This window comes from Uloborus diversus, chromosome 8 (assembly GCF_026930045.1).
Source record: "Uloborus diversus isolate 005 chromosome 8, Udiv.v.3.1, whole genome shotgun sequence".
Taxonomy (NCBI): domain Eukaryota; kingdom Metazoa; phylum Arthropoda; class Arachnida; order Araneae; family Uloboridae; genus Uloborus; species Uloborus diversus.
Window position 1 is genome coordinate 102,426,656 of NC_072738.1, and position 20,938 is coordinate 102,447,593.

The window sequence follows — 20,938 nt, forward strand, 5'->3', positions numbered from 1 at the left end:
AAATACCAATACAACAAAATAAATTTTCAGTCAAGATTTAATTTCCATTACAATGCTTGAATTCCACTATAACAAAATTCCTATTACAATGAGTAAAATAGGCGGCCCGTTAAAAGTTTGTGGTAATGGATTTTCACCGACAGAAATTACTTTCAAAAAATAAGTTTATTCAAATTTGAGCCACTGAAAACATAATTATTTAAAAAATCCAGCTATTTTATTACATTTTAACAACTTCTTAAACAAAATAAACAGAGGCATTTTTAACAGTAAAAGGTATTCAATTCTGTTAAATACCTTAATGACAATGTCTAAAACATTACTGATTTTTTTGCTGTGTTGCGCATCTATGGGCTCTTGGTGTGGTCTTTTCAATATTTTTCACTTTTATTATTATATATATATAAATATATAATATATAATATATATATATAACAAGAGCTACAACATAAGACAATTTTAAAATAGAAATTCAAAGAAATTGAAAAAATCAACAACATTAAAAAACTGAAAGAATAAATACAAAAGTGTACCATAATGCCAGCGCAAAGCTGCTAGAAACAAAAACAGTAAAAACATATTCACACAAACAGTCAAAATACAAATGAAAAAGCAAATGATAAAAGCAAGAACATCATAATGGAAAATGAAAAATGTGAACCCAGGACTAACACTTGTGAACTTTAGGACCAATCCCCCCCTTGAGAAAGTGTTGGTCCTGGTAGTGATGTGGATCGGGTAAATACCCAGTGGGTAGGTAAATATTTTTTGGGTATTTACCCAAAGCCTGGGTAAATACCCAAAAACTGGATATTTTACAAAAAAAATGCAAAAAGTGAGTCTGAATTTTTTTTTTTTTAAATCTAAGTATGAAATAATTGGTAAAACTGACACATACATATGTATTATACAGTTTGTAATATTTTTTTATTGGAAGACTTGATGAAATTATGGAAGAAACATGTAGTGAACCAAAGAATCTTTCTTTTCAATGTCATAATTGGAAAAGTATAAGCAATTCAATGATGAACTTCAGGATTTCAAAATCACAATCTAGGTTAGTCATATCCAAAATGAAAAAAATGAGGTATGCCTGGAAGAATTTCCTGAGAAGTTATTAAGACTATGACGTTATTTATTTATTTATTTTATTACTGTTTAAGTGGTAATGTGGCAAATATAGAAACAGTTTTCACATTAATAAGCAAAAAAAAAATTGTTTTCTGTTGCCTAGCTCATTCGCATTTGCTCCCCAGTACTTCATGATGAAAATTTATTCGAACTATTTTTAATACACGCAATTAGTGATGTCGGGTGGGAAGGTAAATATTTTTTTGAGTATTTATCGGAAGGCAGGGTAAATCCCCTGGTAATTGCGCATTTTTGGCAAAAAAACTTTAGGTGGTATCAAAAAGTGATGATTTTGTTTTTGAAACAAACTGTAAAATGAAAATATAAAAATTTATATATTATAATTTCTTTAATTAAAGGCGTAATGAAATCTTATAAAAAAAACTGTCAGAATTTAGAATGAACTATTCTAAAACTTAAATAGGATGGCAGGATAACTTAATTTTTTATGGAGTAAAGCAAAGGGATTTAAGTTTAATTTTGTCACATAGATGGCGCTAGCACAACTTTTCATCTTTGATTTTTCATAATATCATGCTAATAGTTAGTTTTGGATTTGAGTTGTAATCAGTTTGTCCAAAGCCTCCTAAATACTAATGCCTATCACATTTGCTTAAAAGTGATCCTCCGCCGGTACACAAACAACGCTACTACCTGACGGCAATACATGGATGGTGTTGCTATGACGATGGATCCAAACAATTCAAATCAAATCATTAATTGGTTAATTTTAAAATTTAAATTTAGAAGTTAACCAACTGTTTTCTCAGCTTTTAATTTCTAATGCTTTCGACCTTTGATAGTTGGCAGTAGTCAGAAAACCGAGAATATGCTTACTGGGATCATTTTGCTCTATGTTTAAAGGGAGAATGCAATAGGCATTTAGTATTTAGGAGGCTTTAGTTTGTCACTCACTTTGTATTTGTAATGGTAAAACTTTAAAACTTTTGCTTTGAAAAGTGGAAAACAAAAAAGAAAGATGGGGACATTGATTAGACATATCCAACACATTTAACGTGAATATCATATAAGATTGCTAAGTTGTTTCACACAATAATTCTTTAAATATGTGATCAAAATACAATTTTTGGGCAAAAGTTTTTTTTTTTTATATGATTGGTTATATGTATACATAGTGAAATACAGACAGAAAAGAATTTTAGTGGAATATAAATTTTTGAAATAAATACCCGGGTAAATACCCATTTTGGGTATTTACCCGGGTATATACCCTGGGTATTTACCCCTAAAAATAAATATCCAGGTATTTTACATCACTAGTCCTGGGTTCACCTTTTTTCATTTTCCATTATGATGTTCTCGCTTTTTTCATTTGCTTTTTCATTTGTATTTTGACTGTTTGTGTGAATATATATATATATATATATATATATATATATATATATATATGAAATAAAACATTGCCACCTACCTCAACTAAATCAGGAAACAGTTCACAGAAAACAGGATCTTTCAGATTAAATTCTAGACTTCTTGTGGCTAACATCTTTTTCTATATGAAAAAATATATATCATTTAAGATAAGGTATACAAATAATTATATTTTGAGAATTCAAATTAATGTTTCAAAAACTTGATTTATAATTATAAAACTTCTGTCTCACATTTAAATACATAAATCTTGAGAAAAAAAAAAGACATCTACTTCAAAACGACCTCACAGTTTTTATCCGACAGAGAGTAAGAAACACTACTTCTGCACATGCATACTTGCCCAAAAAATACTGTAAAAACATCCTAACAGATGTGCCTCACAAATAGTAAAAATAATTAAATCTACACTGCAGCGCATGCAGGGGTGCCCCAAAAGTAATTTTTGGGGTGGGAAGAATTTCTAAATTTGATGAATGATAAAATATGGGTATGTTTATATATGTATGTATTTTATTATAGGGGAAAAAACCTCACAAAAAATGAACATGGATAAAATTTCCACTCACATTTGTCTGTTTTCCAAAAAAAAAAACCCCCCCATTAAATATCGTTACAAGGAGAAACAAGAAATCTTTCCCAAACTTGAACTAGAAAATTTCCCCAAACAATGCTATTCCTACAAACAGTCCAATAGCCGACTATAAATATATTTAAATAAAAGCTTTGACTAAAAAATATTAAATTATCATCTTCTAGCTGAGAAAGAAGCGAAATAATGATTAAAGTTCTGAGTGGGGTTGTTTCCAAAATTTTAAAAGTATTTGTTTCTGAAAGGGCATGCTTAAAAACATAGGATCTGACCATTTTTTTCAATAATTTGACCAAGTTTAATATTTTTTAAAAAGTTACTTCAATCGGTGTGCTTTCAGTGTCACTTCAGCTGATGACATCACAAAAGATGAAATGCCATTCACCATGGCATGGTTGCCATGCGCAGAACGTAATATTTAATTTGCTTCTTTACTTATGTGTGCTGGCAACGATATGGTTGATATCAAGCGTAGAGCGCAATATTTAATTTGCTTCTTGATTATCATAACGTGGAATCGCAGCAGACAGATGCGCCAAAAGTACATCATTTGTGATGTCATAAAGACCACACTTTGTTTGAAAAATTGGACATTTTAAAAAATTAATTAAAAATTAACTGTTAGGAAATAAAGTATTTTTTCTGGGTCCCTTTTTTTTTTGCTTATTCTATCAATTTTAGTGACTAAAAATGGTATTTTTGACTGAAGGAAACAACCTCGTTGTGATGCCAAATGAAAAAAATTGAAAGTTATTTTAAAAGCCTTGCTTGAATTAATTACAAATATTTTATTTATTAACAAACATAAGATGGCAACAGTTAAAAATTTTAAATCATTGAGATAATATTTCCGATCATTTCCATACAATTAAAATCACGAGAAATACGCAGACGACAATCTATTAAGATTTATCTTTCTTATTGTTGCATTAATAAAGCTATTTTTATTCGCTAAAAAATAATGATAATAAAAATAAATCAGCTACTCTTGACGCGATTGGCGCCAAAATTGAACCAAAGCCTGTTTACATAAGGATTCACATATATTCCAAATTTCAACCAGAACGTAGCATTACTTCTTGTGATAGGGCACTCACAATGGAAAAAAAGAACGGGCGATTGCGCTACCCCCCCCTTTTCAGCTGTTGACCCTAAAATAAAATCAGCTCTTATACCCACTAAGGGCTACTTATCAAAAAAATTTTGTTTGATTTCGTTCGTTATTTCTTGAGATACAGCAGTCACAATTGACGACAAAAAACGTTCTATAACTCAACCCCCGTTTGAGCTATTGACACCAAAATTGAATCAGCACCTGTTCCTGTTAGGGGCAACATGTGGACCAAATTTTGTTTGATTCCGCCTGTTACTTCCTGAGGAATAGCAAGCACGCGTAACTCAAAAAACGTCCCATTGCTCCACCCCCCTTGAAGGAATTCGTGCCAAAAACCAATGGGCACAAGTTCACATAGGGGCACATATGTGTACAAAATTTCGTTCAATTTCATGCGGTAGTTTTTGCTGTAGAGCGGTCACAAAAAACTGGTCACACACAGACATGACACACATACACACAGACAGACAGACATTTTCCAAAAATAGTCGAAATGGACTCAGCACACCTCAAAACGTTCGAATCCGTCAAAATTCGAAATTCGAAAATTTGCACGAATCCAATACTTTCTTCTATATATTAGATATAGAAGAAAGTAAAAAGAAATGTTTATGCTTATTATCAATGGCAAAAACATTTTTACATTCAAATTAACCTAGCATTCTTGATTAATAGAATAATATTCTTGTTTAAAATAGTGTCCAAAAATAAATTACTAAGAATTGCTCTAAATTGTATAAAAACCAAATACATACTTCTAATGTTTAACAATTAGGGACTGAAAATTCACAAGTAGTAGGAACAAATTGAAAGTTATTGTTAGTTGCTGTTTACTACTAAATATCTTTGAAAGCTAAAAAAAAATTTTTTTTTTTGTTTTTAAGTTGAATAATGTTTGATTTCGGACAAAAAATAAATGATTAATATTTGCTTTAAGCCACATAAAAAGCTATTTCAACTGCATTATGTATTATATTTAGAGAAAAGGATTGAAAATAATTTACAAATGATAAAATCAAATTACAGAACATTTTACTGAGTACTGCTATTTAATTTGACATTATTTGGAGCCTACCTGAACGAAATGTGAGGTGATAGTGTATTTCAAGCGCTATTGATAGCAATAAAAAGTAACCCAAAGTACTAGGAAAAATAAGTCCATTTAAAGCTCAAACACATTAAGATCAAAACCAAAAATTAAATGCTATTTAAGTGATAAACGAATCCAAATAAAAATTTATAAAAAGGGGAAAAAAAACAAATTCTTATTCAGTTTAACTAAAGTTTACACATCAAAGCTTCAACTAATTTGGTATGGCTAAACTCACTTAAATTATGAAAAAAACTTGAAAATACCTCATAGTCGGATGTTTCAATGCTGCCCAAAGTTGGATTTTTTTCTACCTGTATCAAAAGATAAAAATTAAGGATATAAGTACAATAGTGAGAACAGCTATTCACTTCTGAGATTTGACATTCATTCTATTGCAAGTTAAGAACTTAACATAAATTTCACAATGCTTTGGGTCATGAAATACTATAGTTAGAAGCAAGGTTCCAAAATATCATAATATTTCCGAAAATATCTGATATTTTGTTATATATCGGATATTTTGATATCTATCCGATATTTTCAATCAAAGCAAACTAAAGTCTTCAAAAAAGTAAATGCATCCTCAAATCACTCTTTATTTTCTTATATTAATGTTACAATATGTAGACTTAAAATTCTTTCTCTATTTATATCTAATATTTCATTTTTAATTTTTATCGGTTTTAATGGAATTAATTTAGCATTAGCTGTTATACTCATTTTTCTTCTTTACAGTTATATGATTCAGAAATAAAACGTATGCATTAGTCGGTGCACAGTCATTAGACATTTTCTTTTTTTCTAACCAACATTTATTATTTAATTAGGAACTTTTAATATGACTTAAAATTGTTATATTACTAACAACTTTATGCATATAAAACAATTATATTATTTTGTTATATTAATGATGTATTAATATAACATTAAATATAGTACATACCTTTCAGATTTTTTTAAAATAATAAATTAACAATATTATTATGAATAATATGACTTTTATATTGAAAATACTGTAGTTGACAAAATAAATATCGAAAATATCAAAATGTCATATTTTCAAAATAAATATTGGATATATATCGTGATGCATATCATGATATATATCGACTGATATATATCGGCGAACCCTAGTTAGAGGTACACCATTGAATTAATAAGGGGCAGTAATTTTAGAGGGCTTTGATGTCATTTTGGATGACTCTCATCTTGGGGGGTAATCCGTAGAATTTGAATAGCCAGCACCCTTGGGGAAGGGTGGGCACCCGTGCTACAGTCCCTTTAGGGATCACTTTAGGGTCGTTTGTAAGGGTATTTTACTGTTAAGAGCATGTAAGTAAATATGGTTACACATTGTTTCTTCATTACGTTCCCCTATTTCGCTAACCCTATTGAGCTGCAGAAAAGAGTAACTATTTTTAAAATTACAATCTTAGTTAGTTTTAGAAGAAAAGGAAATATATACAGCTGACTATTATGCAAGCATTAAAAACTGAAAGCAGATCTTTATACACTTACCATGAAGCTCAGAAGACCAGTTAATATAGTAGCTACTGACCAAGCTGGGTTCCATGTATCTGGATGAAAGTCACTGATACTTAAGCAAAGCCTAGTGTTTGTCTTAAACCTGCCATTTGGAGTGATCATATATATACTTGGAGGCTTAAATGGAAATTCACCAGGGAAAATAAGCTTTCCATGGTAGATACCACCTAAAAAAAATTATAAAATCAAAAACAGTGATAATAGTTCCGTAAATTTAACTAGCATGTATAAAATATATAAAGTTACAAACCTTTATATGGTGTGTCTTCGGGACCTTGCACAGCAAAATGCCTATATGGAAAGAGAAATAACTGAAATTTATAAACAACCCTTATATATGTAAATGAGAGCTTTGGGCTGAGGGACAAGAACCCAAAAAGCGTGAAAAGTTGTGTAGTAGAAAAGTAAATATTTTCCCCTTATCTTTCATTTGAGCTAATGTTTATGCTCGCTTTTGATGCAATAAAAATTAACAAGGAGTAAAGTGAAATAGTTAGGGATGCATGGAGTATTCCGTATGCTGGTTATTTGGCACTGGAACCAAATATTCAGTTTGGTCACTTTACTATTTTTTGCAAGAAAGAGGTGAAAAAATAAATGTTTGATAGTTGGTAAACAAACATATTCTTTTGTACAATGAATGAAAATTTTAACTATATTAATACTTACACATATTTTGCAGTGTCATCTAACCCTTTTTTCAATGCAAAAGAGTCGATCTTATGGATATCTTTTCTTCTATAAGCTCAATTATTTTATATTAAAAAGGGGTTTCTTAAAACTCCATAATACATGCATGCAATTTAAATTACCACAAGGGTGCAAATTTCTAGTTTAAGAGATACAAGCAAATGCTGTATTAAACATTAAGATTCAGTAGAAAGTAGAAACGTACCGAGTACTCGGTAACTACTCGGTACTCGGCCTACTTGGCCAATTTGCCGAGTACTCGGTACTCGGCCAAATTTTGATCCGATACTCGGCCAATACCGAGTAGTTGCAAAAAATTGAATATTGTCCAAGACAGATATTAAAATTTATAAAAAAGTGCATGCATATATAATATTCTGCAATCATTTATAGAATTCAAATTTAAATTTTGAGAATAATGAAGTTTGTAATGCTTCAATGGAATAAATCTCTATTTTAATGTCCCCAAAGTAAATAAAACTTATTTATTAAAAATTGTGCAAAAAAAGTAAGTATAGAAAATATGGAATTTTTATATTAAAAATGGATTTTTGCTACAAACAAAAATTAGTTATAAGAATTATAAAAATACCTTTGCTTAAAAAATAAAAGGAAATAAAACAACGTTAAAAGCACATTACAGACATGTGTTATAGCATTACAAGGAATTCCTTTTTCAATGCACAAAGTATGAGCTCGTGGCTTCAAAGGCATCCGACAAAAGTCGTATTCTTTTGTCAAATGTCTTAACATTCTTTAGCTCACATTTTATGCACTGAAAAAGATGTTCCTTATATGGCAGAAACACGTGTCTGCAGTGTTCCTGTACATTTGTTTTATTTGCTTTTAAAAATTATTTATGTTTGGCAGACTATAACTATAATTGGTATAATTTGTTTTAATTCCAACTTGATTCATACCTTTTATTTATGTATTTTTAATTTTAACTATAATTTTTTTGTAAAATTTTTGACATAAACAAAATGTTTTAAATAATGCGTAATTAAATTTCAGCAGGAATTTAGTTTTAAAAACTATTATATATACAAGGAGGTCTATACAACTATTCCAATAAGTTCAAAATTCATCACGTGTGTCGGTGGTCCTTCTTAAAACGTAATTAGTACTTGGTAACTCAGCTGAGTAGTGAAAGGCTGAGTACTCGGTAACTCGGTACTCGGCCGAGTAATGAAAGGCCGAGTACTTGGTACTCGGCCAAAGTGCTACTCGGTACGTCTCTAGTAGAAAGCATGCTTAGATTTGGCATTTTATGCTTAATACAAACAAGTATATTACACTAGATCACCGATAGCAATGGATCCTAAACTGACTGCTTTCAGGGCCGGCTCTAGTAGTTTTGCTGCCCTAGGCGATGTCGACAAGTGCTGTCTCCTTGTCCTATTTGTGTATATATATATATATATATATATATATATATATATATATATATATTAGAGACATACCGAGTACTCAGTAACTACTCGGTACTCGGCTAAATTCTGATTAGATACTCGGCCAATACCCAGTAGTCGCAAAAAATTGAATATTGTCCAAGACAAATACTAAAATTTATTTAAAAAAAAAAGAGCAAGCATTATATTCTGCAATCATTTACAATTAAAATTTAAAGGCCAAATTTAAATTTTGAGAATAATGAAGTTTGTGAAGTCAATGCTTCAATGGAATAAATCTATTTTAATGTCCCAAACTTAATAAAACATATTTATCAAAAATTATGCAAAAAAAGGTAAGTATAGAAAATATGGAATTTTTATATTAAAAATGGATTTTTGCTACAAACAAAAATTAGTTATAAAAAATATAAAAATACCTTTGCTTAAAAAATAAAAGGAAATAAAACAACGTCAAAAAAACAGTGCAGGAACACTGCAGACACGTGTTTTGGCGTTACAAGGAATTCTTTTTTCAATGCACAAAATGGGAGCTCGTGGATTTAAAGGCATCCGACAAAAGTCGGATTTTTTTGTCGAATGTCTTTACATTCTTTAGCTCACATGTTATGCACGGAAAAAGACATTCCTTCTAACCGGGGGAGGGGGGGGTTGCAGTGTTCCTGCACATTTGTTTTATCTGCTTTTAAAAATCATTTATGTTTGGCGGACTAGAACTATAATTGATTGGTATACAGTGAAACCCCTCCTAACGAACACCCCTCTTATGTGGGCAATTTTTAATTCCCCAGCTCCAATGCAAATAACATTATTAAACCCCTGTCCTGCGGACATTTCTCTATTGTGGACAAAAAAAAATTGTCCTGTTAGTGTCCGCATTAGAAGGACTTGACTGTAATTTGTTTTAATACCAACTTGATTAATCATACCTTTTATTTATTTTTAATTTTAAAAATAATTTTTTTGTAAAATTTTTGACACAAACAAAATTGTTTATATGATGCGTAATTAAATTTCAGCAGGAATTTCGTTTTAAAAACTTTTATATAAACAGGGAGGTCTATACTACTATTCCAATAAGTTCAAAATTCATTACATATGTATCGGTGGTTCTTCTTAAAACATAATTGATACTTGGTAACTCGGTACTCGGCTAAAGTGCTACTCGGTAGGTCTCTAATATATATGCTGGGGAGTTGGATGAGTTGGATCTATGCCAAGAGCTGGGGGATTGGACTTGTACATGTCAGCATTTAAAAAAACTCGTCAGAGCTGGGGGGGTTGGACTTGTACATGTCAGCATTTAAAAATACTCGTCAATTTTCATAAAAAGTTAATACTTAATAAATTTATCTCGTTCAATCTAGCAAGTTAATACTTAATAATATGATAAGAATGCAAATGCTTGGAAAAAATGGCATGTACGTTACCGACCTCAATAGAAACCTGCAAATTAATATATTATGCCACTGCTCCAGCTCTTTGATAACGTAGCAGTTACTGCCCATTCTAAAGTTTATATTGTTCAACTTCGCATATTTTTTTCAATTTATATTGTTATTATTCTTATATGTTTCTTGCTGTTTTTGTTTCATACACTTGCTAGTGTGCCACTTACGATTGAAACTTTAAATGAGATATATATATATATATATACATACACACACATACATATATACAGTAGCTTAACTAGAGGTTGGCAGGAGTGGCTCTCGCCAAGGGTGCAGCAGCTAGAGGGGCGGCATTTTGACTAATTTAAAAAAAAAAAGGATTTTTTAATTTTTTAAAAATTGATCAATACGAGTAGAAAAATGATTGAATAAATAAAAATAAAACTAGAAAAAATCTCGCAAGAAAAAGAGCTTAGAGGGAAAAATAAAACAATCCTTAATTCTCAAAACAAAAGGGGGGGGGGATTTTACCTGTGGTGTGAAATTCTATTCTGATTCATTGAGTTTGCTAAAGGCGTTAATATACACAATTTGTATAACAGGGAGCGGTGGTGGAGGGCGTTCTATGCCGGATTATTTTTTTTCAGGGAGCGGGCGACATTTTGTCGTGCATAGTTTGCTGTGTATAGTTTTTCTGATGCTAAGTATTTATTCTCATAATAATGAATAATGTTGAACAAAATATTGGGAGACCTTAATTAGCAAATATATATTACTTTTATTTTGCCTGTATGTAAACGGTGGTGTTTTTTAGTCAATTTCAGATGAGTAATGTTTTTTGCATTTGCTTTGCTTTCCTAATTATAATAGACTTTTTTTAAATGCTTTGATTTTTATTTTAAAAAAAATTAAGGTTTTTTTTCTTTCTTTTAGTAAATGTGTAAATTACGTTTATTGTACATTCTCCTAGTGATCTGAAACAAATTCCATAGAAAGTTGAAGCTGTTTAAAAAAGTAATAATAAATACATTGCTATAAAAGGAACTGAATTTTTTTTATTCTCCCCTCCCCTCCATTTGGTTCAAGAATTTTATATTTTTTAACAAATTGCAAATATTTTTTTTTTTTTTGAATTTATATGAAATATTGGGGGGGGGGGGGACAGAACTAAAATTTTTGGGAAGGAGAAAAATTTCAATTTGCCAAATGAAATCCCAAATTTACCAAATGATAAAATTCAAGCATGCACACATATATACATAACATCTACTGTGAAGGAAAATTGAGCATCATTGAAAACAATTTAAAAATAGAAAATAAGAACATTAAAGTTGCAATACTGTCTCCTAATTTGTTGAATCAATTAGTCAATGCTCCCCCACAAAAGCTTTTTGGTCACAGTGATCTCTGGTGACTATCCGTCAGGATGACACTCTGGGGCGGGGGGAGGGGAAGCAATTTCTCAAGTTCGCCAGGGGGGCCGGACCCCCTAGGTATGCTACTGTATATATGTCAGTGGTTTGTAGACTACATGTGTCAGTTTAAAATCCTAATTTTAAGAATTTTCCATGGATCTAAAAAACATTTTAAAAGTTAAAATATTAACCCTTCATTGCAAAAATTAAATTGAAAAATAAGTGAACATTTTTTGGAAGAACTGGCAAATTTGGTTTGAAAAATACATTAAATTTTCAAATAAAGGACTAGGTAGTTGTTGAGACACTAACTCTTCTCCTTCCATTAAGTGAACACATCCAAGGACAACTTTTTCCTCAACCTGACGCATTAAAAAGAGAATTTATTACTTGTTCTTAACTTATAGTTTATAAGACTACGTTTTGATTATTCCTGTATTCACAAGTAGCTTTTACACAAACTAACATGTATAATCAAGAAAGGAGTTACTTCACTGTAATGTTACTCATCAAATTTTGACTTGAAAAACTAACCATTCTAAAATGTTCTGCTGCAAAGGATGAGCTTTCACATAGGGAACAGGATCTCTCATTAGCCTCATATAATCTTGTCGGAGTCGTCTTGTTGCCATGTTTCCACGTCTCTCAACAGCCATCTTCGACCCTGAAATGGAAAATTTTACATGGGTAATTCCATGAAAAGTGAAACCAGTACGTCAAAATTTCATAATGCAGTTATTTTGCTATATTATACATCATTGTAAAACTTGAAATGTGTATTTTCAGAATATTGCATTGCTTTTTTAATAAAAATTAAACAATAAATTTTTTTCCTAGTTGGAAGTATGATAGTCGGGTCTTCAAAACAATCAGAAAAAAATACCCCATTTTCAAACGCTTATTTCTAATAGCAAAATAAAAATAAACAAAATTAATTGCACACACAGTACAGCTTAAACTATTAACATAAAAACTAATATAACATGCATTTATTTTAATTTTTTAACAAAATAAAATTAGGAAATTTAAATTTTAAAAAAATGAAGTTCAATGTTACGTACATAACAAAAATTTAGCAAAAGTTGTTGTTACTTTCTAAAAAATCAAAATTAAAGGAAATCCTTTTTTGTCCTTTTAGCAATTCATCAGAGTAATTGTTTACCATAGTTTAAAACATTAGAATTTCTTTAGTTTTTAAAAAAATGGCGTTACAGACGTAACTTTTGTTACGGACGTAACAAAAAGCTGTATGTTACGTCCGTAACACATGTATATTTCCAATTAAAAAAGAAAAAAGTACAAGATGGGCAATGAAAATAAAGGGTATGATATGTACTATGATATAACAAAACTTCTGATACTGTGATTTTCAAAATTGTATAAATATTAGTGGATATTTAATTTCATTTTTTAAAATTATTGAAATACACATCATCGCCTCAGAGTAACATTAAGATATATAATCCTAGGAATAACACTAAGATATCCTACTGTTGCTCTGAGGTGTTCCTCTCCAGGTAAGATTTTTTATCCTCCAAATCATGCAATAAAATTCAATTGGTGTTAATAATTCTAGATTAGCAATTAATGCTTAATAACGAGAATAAAAATATTCTAGAGGGTTCCTTAATTTCTCAAACTTTGCTTCATCAATGCACTATGACACAAAAAAAAAATAGTGTTCTCCAAGTAGATTTTTGTGAAAATTACTTGATCATTTAACACGATAAAATCCAAAGCATTTTGTGCGTAAATTTTAATCATTAAAGTTTTTTTTTTCCAAAAAAATTTATATTACAGATATTAATTATAGTTTTTCTCTTCAAACTTCTATCATTCTGAAAGCATAGCCAAATTGATATTACTTCTTATTTAAAAACTAACTTAGAGATAAGAATTTGTACTGTTTAATAGTTTAAACCAAAGTTACTGAGTTACTTTTTATTGTTATTTACTCTCCACGAAAAATAATATTTAGATTACTGTTTCATTAATGCGTTGAATATTTTATAGTTTTAAAACTTAAATTAAAAAGCATAATTAGATTCGAGTTAAAAGTACTAAATATTAAACTAGCTACATCTGATCCTCAGATAAAGCACATTTAGTTTTGAAGCAAGATTTAGATTACTTAGGCAAATGTTGGTCAAAATGCATTTTTCCTATGTCAATTTCGACCTTTTTTTCCACCTTTGGCGAAAACGTGCCAATTCTATTAAAAAGTGATCAAAATCAAAGGCAACTGTTAAACTTTAAAAGAAATTTGGCAGTTAATATGTTTGTTGGGAGATAGAGAAAATCATCGAAAATTCTCAAAATGTAAAAGTACTCCCTTGTCAAAGCCCCCCCCCCCCCTCTCCCTCCATGTTCATGTTAAAATTTTGAAAAATTTATTTGTAACTAAATAATTCCACTTTTGTTTTGCTTGATTTCCCCTGGGATAATTTTACTTTTTATGACGCATAGTGATGTGGATTGGTAAATATCCAGTGGGTAGGTAAATATTTTTTGGGTATTTACCCAAGGCCTGGGTAAATACCCAAAAACTGGGTATTTTACAAAAAAAAAATGCAAAAAGTGAGTCTGAATTTTTTTTTTTTTAAATCTAAATATGAAATAATTGGTAAAACTGATACATACGTATTACACAGTTTATAATATTTTTTATTGGAAGACTTGATGAAATTATGAAAGAAACATATCGTGAACCAAAGAATCTTTCTTTTCAATGTCATAATTGGACAAGTATAAGCAATTCAATGATGAACTTCAGGATTTCAAAATCACAATCTAGGTTAGTCATATCCAAAATGAAAAAAATGAGGTATGCTTGGAAGAATTTCCTGAGAAGTTATTAAGACTATGATGTTATTTATTTATTTATTTTATTGCTGTTTAAGTGGTAATGTGGCAAATATAGAAACAGTTTTCACATTAATAAGCAAAAAAAAATTGTTTTCTGTTGCCTAGCTCATTCGCATTTGCTCCCCTGTACTTTGTGATGAAAATTTATTCAAACTATTTTTAATGCACGCATTTAGTGATGTCGGGTGGGAAGGTAAATATTTTTTTGAGTATTTATCGGAAGGCAGGGTAAATCCCCTGGTAATTGCGCATTTTTGGCAAAAAAACTTTAGGTGGTATCAAAAAGTGATGATTTTGTTTTTGAAACAAACTGTAAAATGAAAATATAAAAATTTATATATTATAATTTCTTTAATTAAAGGCGTAATGAAATCTTATAAAAAAAACTGTCAGAATTTAGAATGAACTATTCTAAAACTTAAATAGGATGGCAGGATAACTTAATTTTTTATGGAGTAAAGCAAAGGGATTTAAGTTTAATTTTGTCACATAGATGGCGCTAGCACAACTTTTCATCTTTGATTTTTCATAATATCATGCTAATAGTTAGTTTTGGATTTGAGTTGTAATCAGTTTGTCCAAAGCCTCCTAAATACTAATGCCTATCACATTTGCTTAAAAGTGATCCTCCGCCGGTACACAAACAACGCTACTACCTCACGGCAATACATGGATGGCATTGCTATGACAATGGATCCAAACAATTCAAATCAATAATTGGTTAATTTTAAAATTTAAATTTAGAAGTTAACCAATTGTTTTCTCCGCTTTTAATTCCTAATGCTTTCGACCTTTGATAATTGGCAGTAGCCAGAAGACCGAAAATATGCTTACTGGGATCATTTTGCTCTATGTTAAAAGGGAGAACGCGATAGGCATTTAGCATTTAGGAGGCTTTAGTTTGTCACTCACTTTGTATTTGTAATGGTAAAACTTTAAATTTTGCTTTGAAAAGTGGAAAACAAAAAAGAGTGTAAAATTAAAGTGTAACTTAAAGGGTCAAAATAATGTGTTAATCTAGATCATTGCACTCTCTTAACAAAAATTATTACAGGGTTCGTACTCAATTTCAGAAATAAAATGAAAGAGTTTTGGAGGAGTTTGGAAGGAGTAAAATGAGATTTTGAAGGAGTACTAATGGACTGTCTTTAAATAATGTCACCCTTTTTTTTCAACAAGTTTGACCCCCTTCCCCTTTGTCACAAAGTGTCACACTTTATCTTACTCCTCCTCTTATCACATGTCATTTTTAAAAACATATTGTTATAACTGCATGATGTTACTTTTTGTCATTCTCTCTTCCCCTTGTCACATTTTCATAAACCCGTCTCCCCCTCAAGGCATAACATCACTTGTGGATGACTCATATCATAACGGTGATTTGCTAAACAATTGTTTTTTTTTTTTTTTTTTTTTAACACAATCACTTAATGTAGTACATCTGCTTATATATTTTTTAATATTTAAACAACAATTAGACAAACTGAACAGCAGCTTAGAGGGGGGTGGAGGGAAAAAGCAATAATCATAAAGCTTGAAAAAAATAGCCAAGCACCATTCAAGCATGGTTTACTTCATTATTGAAATGTCTTAGTCATCTAAAATATCTTAATCTTAAACTTTCATAACTTCTATGATCAATTTGTAAATCACATCTTTATGAAAAAATAAATATACAAAATTACTACATTAAAATCACCCTTATACCTTCACCCTTGTGACAAAGTTAAGTTGTCAACTGAAGTATTTCAAGCTACTTTCTAGACAAAAATTATGTTTTGAATTAAGAAAGAAGGAGTTTTGAAGGAGTTCAAACCAAAATGAAGGAGTTTGAAGGGCCCTTCAAAAAAATTTCCTAAATGAAGGAGTATTGGAGGAGTTTTGAAGGAGCGTACGAACCCTGTATTAGAATACATAAGCTTTTATTTGCTTTGTGCAAATAGCCTATCAGACACGTTATGTCTGTAATAAATATATGAATTTCTATCATAAATTTTACAAACAATATCCATGAAAACTTTATGGTTTCAGAAAGATTGAAATCTCTAGAACAAGTACTTCAAAGAAAATTTTAGAAATCTATGTCTATCTGAGTGGTAGTCAGCTTTCAAGAATGGGCAGTACTTCAGTAACATATAAACATTAGCATAAAACATTTAAATGTATCTGCTTGCGTCATTTGTAACCTCTAGATTAGTTTCATAAGTAGTAACCATTTATTCATGTCACTGGGAATGAACCACCTACCCTCTAAAACCAGCGAAGGGTATATTGTACCTTTTAGAACACACGCAACATAGGGGGATTCCAGGGTCTCAGTTGAACATTTCAGAAATCAAACCTATCTACGGAAGATGAGGCCCACTTGGGCAGCATTTGAAATTATTGGCAGTCTACTGGTCTGAAACATGTGAAAATTGCTATCGACCACAATTAAATTTAGTGTGAGACCGGTGATCAATTATCGTCAATTGAGAAAATTTCATTTTATTTACACTTTTAAAACTTTATTTAGTAATTTTTGGCAACTAAATTTAGGAAACTTTTTCTTATGGGAATTTTTAATTGAAGCAATTTAGCTCAGGGTTTGGTTTTTACGTCAAGAACTAGTCGAAAACTCAAAAACCTGTCAAATACATTGACCATTGATAATTTTTACTAACACATAAATAACTTTTTAGCATCAAAAAGTCAAACTAAAAAAAAACTAAAAGTTAAATGAATAATTTTAATTAAAATTAATTAAAAATTTATCCTTTAAATTAATTTGTTATGCTGTAAAAATGATTATAGATTTTTAAATTAAAATCCAGGTTTCTCTTTCAAAATTTTTTAATAAATAAAACAATTAGTTAACAAGTAATTTTATTAATAATCCAAAAATTCTTCCAAGTCAGGATTTATGCAATGTCTTTTTTCTTTTGAGTAAAAGTGAAACTAAGTTAATTAGCACTCAATGGTTTAACTATAAATACAAATACAAAAGTGACGACCAGCAACAGGCTCTGGGCCCAGCTAGACTGGTTCCTAGTTAATTTACAATCCCCAGTGAAGATCAATGGCCCTCTTAAAACTATCTACTCTCTTGCTCATTACCACCTCTTCCGGTAAACTGTTCCAAGGTTCCACTACCCTGCTACAATAATAATTTTTCCTAATATCCATGTTAGCCTGAGATTTAAATAGCTTAAAACAATGACCCCTTGTCCTGTTTTCAGCGCTTAACTTCAGCCCCGTAACATCTTTCATTTTAATAAATTTAAACAACTGAATCATGTCCCCTTGGTCTCTTAAACATTCTCTGTTTATAAATGAACTAATATTTGCCTCATATACAACCGAATTCATCAAGTTTCTAATAGCTTTTGAAGTTAAATCTGCACCACATCCTTAAAGTTATATCTGAGAGCATGATGTGTCAGCAAGTGTGGGATAGAAAGGTGCTATTTAGCATCAATGAGAGGATCTTCTCCAGTTTTGGATTGATCCATTCCGAAACAAAACTAAATTTACTTGGTGTACAAAAGGCTCTAAACTGGTGTTTTGTTACAGCATGCTATGAGTGTAGTGTCTTAATGCTATTAACTTTAACTGTGACTGTATGAGAATGTAAACTGGATCGAGATCTAACTGTAACTGAGAATGAAAAGTGCTTTCACCTTTGGTTAAGATGTATGTAATTTTGTGTGCTTGTGCCAGTAAAGTATGTGTTGTTCGTAAGCGGTTTCGATGTTCGTTACTTAAGTAAACCCACGCACCACCTTCCAACTAAGATGAATAAGGAAGGATACAACAACTGGCGACGATGTTTGAGAGTATAAAGAGTGCAAAATCAAGTAAGGATTAGGTTTATTAAACTGAAGACAGCTCAAGGTAGGAATTATTAATTCTGATATATTTCTAATTGAGAAAAATCTGTCATGGAGCAACTAGTTCAGCAATTAATTGAGCAAAATAGAATGCATATGGAAGCTTTACAAACGAAAGAACAACCAGATTCAAAATCGAAAGTAACTGTGTTCAGTTTGATAAATATGACGAAACGTCAGAATCATTTGATTCATTTATTGAGCACTTTAAAGCATTTTTAGATATTCAGAATGTTGCGGAAATTAAAAGAGGTAAAACCTTGATTTCTAGCCTATCGGCTAAGTTGTATAATTTGCTAAAAAATTTGCTTGCTCCAGAAAATCCTGCTGAAAAAGATTTCGATACTCTTATTGATATTCTTAAGGAACATCTAAATCCTAAACCGCTCATAATTCCAAGCAGACATATGTTCTTAAACAGAAAACAACAGGAAGGGGAAAGCATAAGTGCTTACATAGCGGAATTAAGATCGCTAGCGGTACCTTGTAATTATGATAAAAACATGTTAAATACAATGCTCCGAGACGTTTTCGTAAGTGGGTTACGGGATAGAACAACCTTAGATAGACTGTTCGAAGAAGATGATTTGGAATTATCTAAAACATTAGCTATTGCTTCGGCTATGGGAAAAAGCTTCTCAAAGCTCAAATGCTATTATTGGTACGAAATTGAATGTAATACATTCAAATAAAAGTTATACGAAAACAGCCCGTAAACAAAACGAAAGTTCAAAACTCGGCAGTGAAAATTGAAAAACCGTGCTATAGATGCCTTTCGAAGGATTCATTCTCCGAATTTATGCAAATTTAAGACTGCAAAATGTCTTTTTTGTGGGAAAATAGGGCATATTAAAGTAGCTTGTTCTGCTGCCCAGAGAACACCCAAAACCAAAAAGAATTTTGTAAAACAGAAGCAAGTGGGGGAAAACAATATAAATAGCGTACCCATGTACGAGAGTGACACTAAAGTCAAACTTAAAGGAGGAACCAAAACAACCTCCAATAATGATTTCGGTTTCCATTGATGATACACCAGTGCAGATGGAACTGGACACAGGGGGAACTGTATCAGTCATGAGCATAAAAAAATTCCGGAAAATTTCTGGAAAGGAACTTTCTCCTACTAATTTAGTTTTTAAGGACGTACAATGGAAATTCTCTTGTACCTCTGGGATACGTAGCAGTAGATGTTAAATATCATAATCAGCAACAGGAATTAAATCTTTACCTAGTAGAACAAGATTTAGACACAATCTTTGGTCGAGAATGGTTACACAAAATTAATATTGACTGGGCAGGCATCAAACATGTCAAAACAACTGGAGCTGAAAATGATCGTTTAAAATTACTTTTTAACAAGTATGCAGATATTTTTGATAATTCGAGTGTTGGGAAAATAAAGAATTATAAATGCAAATTAGAGCTGCAGCCGGATGCAAAACCTATTTTTTGCAGACAAAGCGTTGTACCTTTCGCTCTTAAGAATAAAGTTGAAGAAGAAATCGATTAGACTTGAGAGGGAAAGGCATTATAGAAAAAACAGAAACAAGTGACTGGGCGACCCCAATAGTACCAATTGTTAAGGCAGATGGCAGCATACGATTATGCGCTGATTATTCAGTCACGCTGAATAAAAATCTTAAAGTCCAGCAATACCCCTTGCCGCGAGTAGAGGAAATTTTTTCATCACTCAGTGGGGGTAGAGTTTTTTCTAAAATTGACTTTAGTCAAGCTTATCTGCAGATGGAAATGCACGAAGATAGTCAAAAACTCCTCACAATAAGCACTCACAAAGGCCTCTACATTTGTAAACGTTTAATGTATGGGGTGAATGCCGCACCAGCGGTATGGCAGCGCTACATTGAATCTGTATTTAAGTATTTAGATGGGGTAGAAGTATTTTTTGATGATGCTCGCATTGCTAGGCCCAATATAGAAACCCATTGCCAAAAGTTAGAAAAATTCTTTGAAAGATGTCGGCTTCATGGCCTAAAGTTAAATAATAAAAAAAGCAAATTTTTTCAAAGTGAAATACAATTCCTCGGGTTCAAAATCAATGCTCAGGGCTTGTCAAAAACAGATAACAAAATTTTAGCTATTATGAAGGCAAAAACTCCCCAAAATGTTCAAGAGATTCAGTCGTTTATGGGACTTGTAAATTTTTATGGTCGATTCTCGAAAGATATTGCAACATTGGCATATCCGTTGCATCAATTGACCCGTAAGGGGGTTCAATGGAATTGGGATGTGGAATGTTCTGAAGCATTCGATAAAATCAAGAAAGAAATATGTTCGGACAGAGTCCTTGCTCATTACGATCCTAGCTTACCAGTTATCTTGTCAACAGATGCTTCACTTGTTGGCTTAGGCGCCGTCCTTGCGCACCAATTTCCCGACGGATCTGAACATCCTATTGCATTTGCATCTCG

The 20,938-nt window shown here is 31.1% G+C and overlaps 1 protein-coding gene across 2 annotated transcripts in view; it reads right to left on the reverse strand.

Moving 5' to 3' along the window:
* Positions 1 to 20,938, reverse strand: part of LOC129227269 (ubiquitin-conjugating enzyme E2 J2-like) — a 60,880-nt gene that overhangs the window by 8,475 nt on the left and 31,467 nt on the right. For both annotated transcript variants that reach the window (XM_054861788.1, XM_054861787.1), the window contains exons 2-6: positions 12,310 to 12,439; positions 7,118 to 7,158; positions 6,841 to 7,034; positions 5,586 to 5,633; positions 2,564 to 2,644 (exon numbers count right to left, since the gene is read on the reverse strand). In XM_054861788.1, the coding sequence (XP_054717763.1) occupies positions 2,564 to 2,644; positions 5,586 to 5,633; positions 6,841 to 7,034; positions 7,118 to 7,158; positions 12,310 to 12,431 (486 nt within the window). In that variant the 5' untranslated portion in view covers positions 12,432 to 12,439. The remainder of the gene's footprint in view (positions 1 to 2,563; positions 2,645 to 5,585; positions 5,634 to 6,840; positions 7,035 to 7,117; positions 7,159 to 12,309; positions 12,440 to 20,938) is intronic.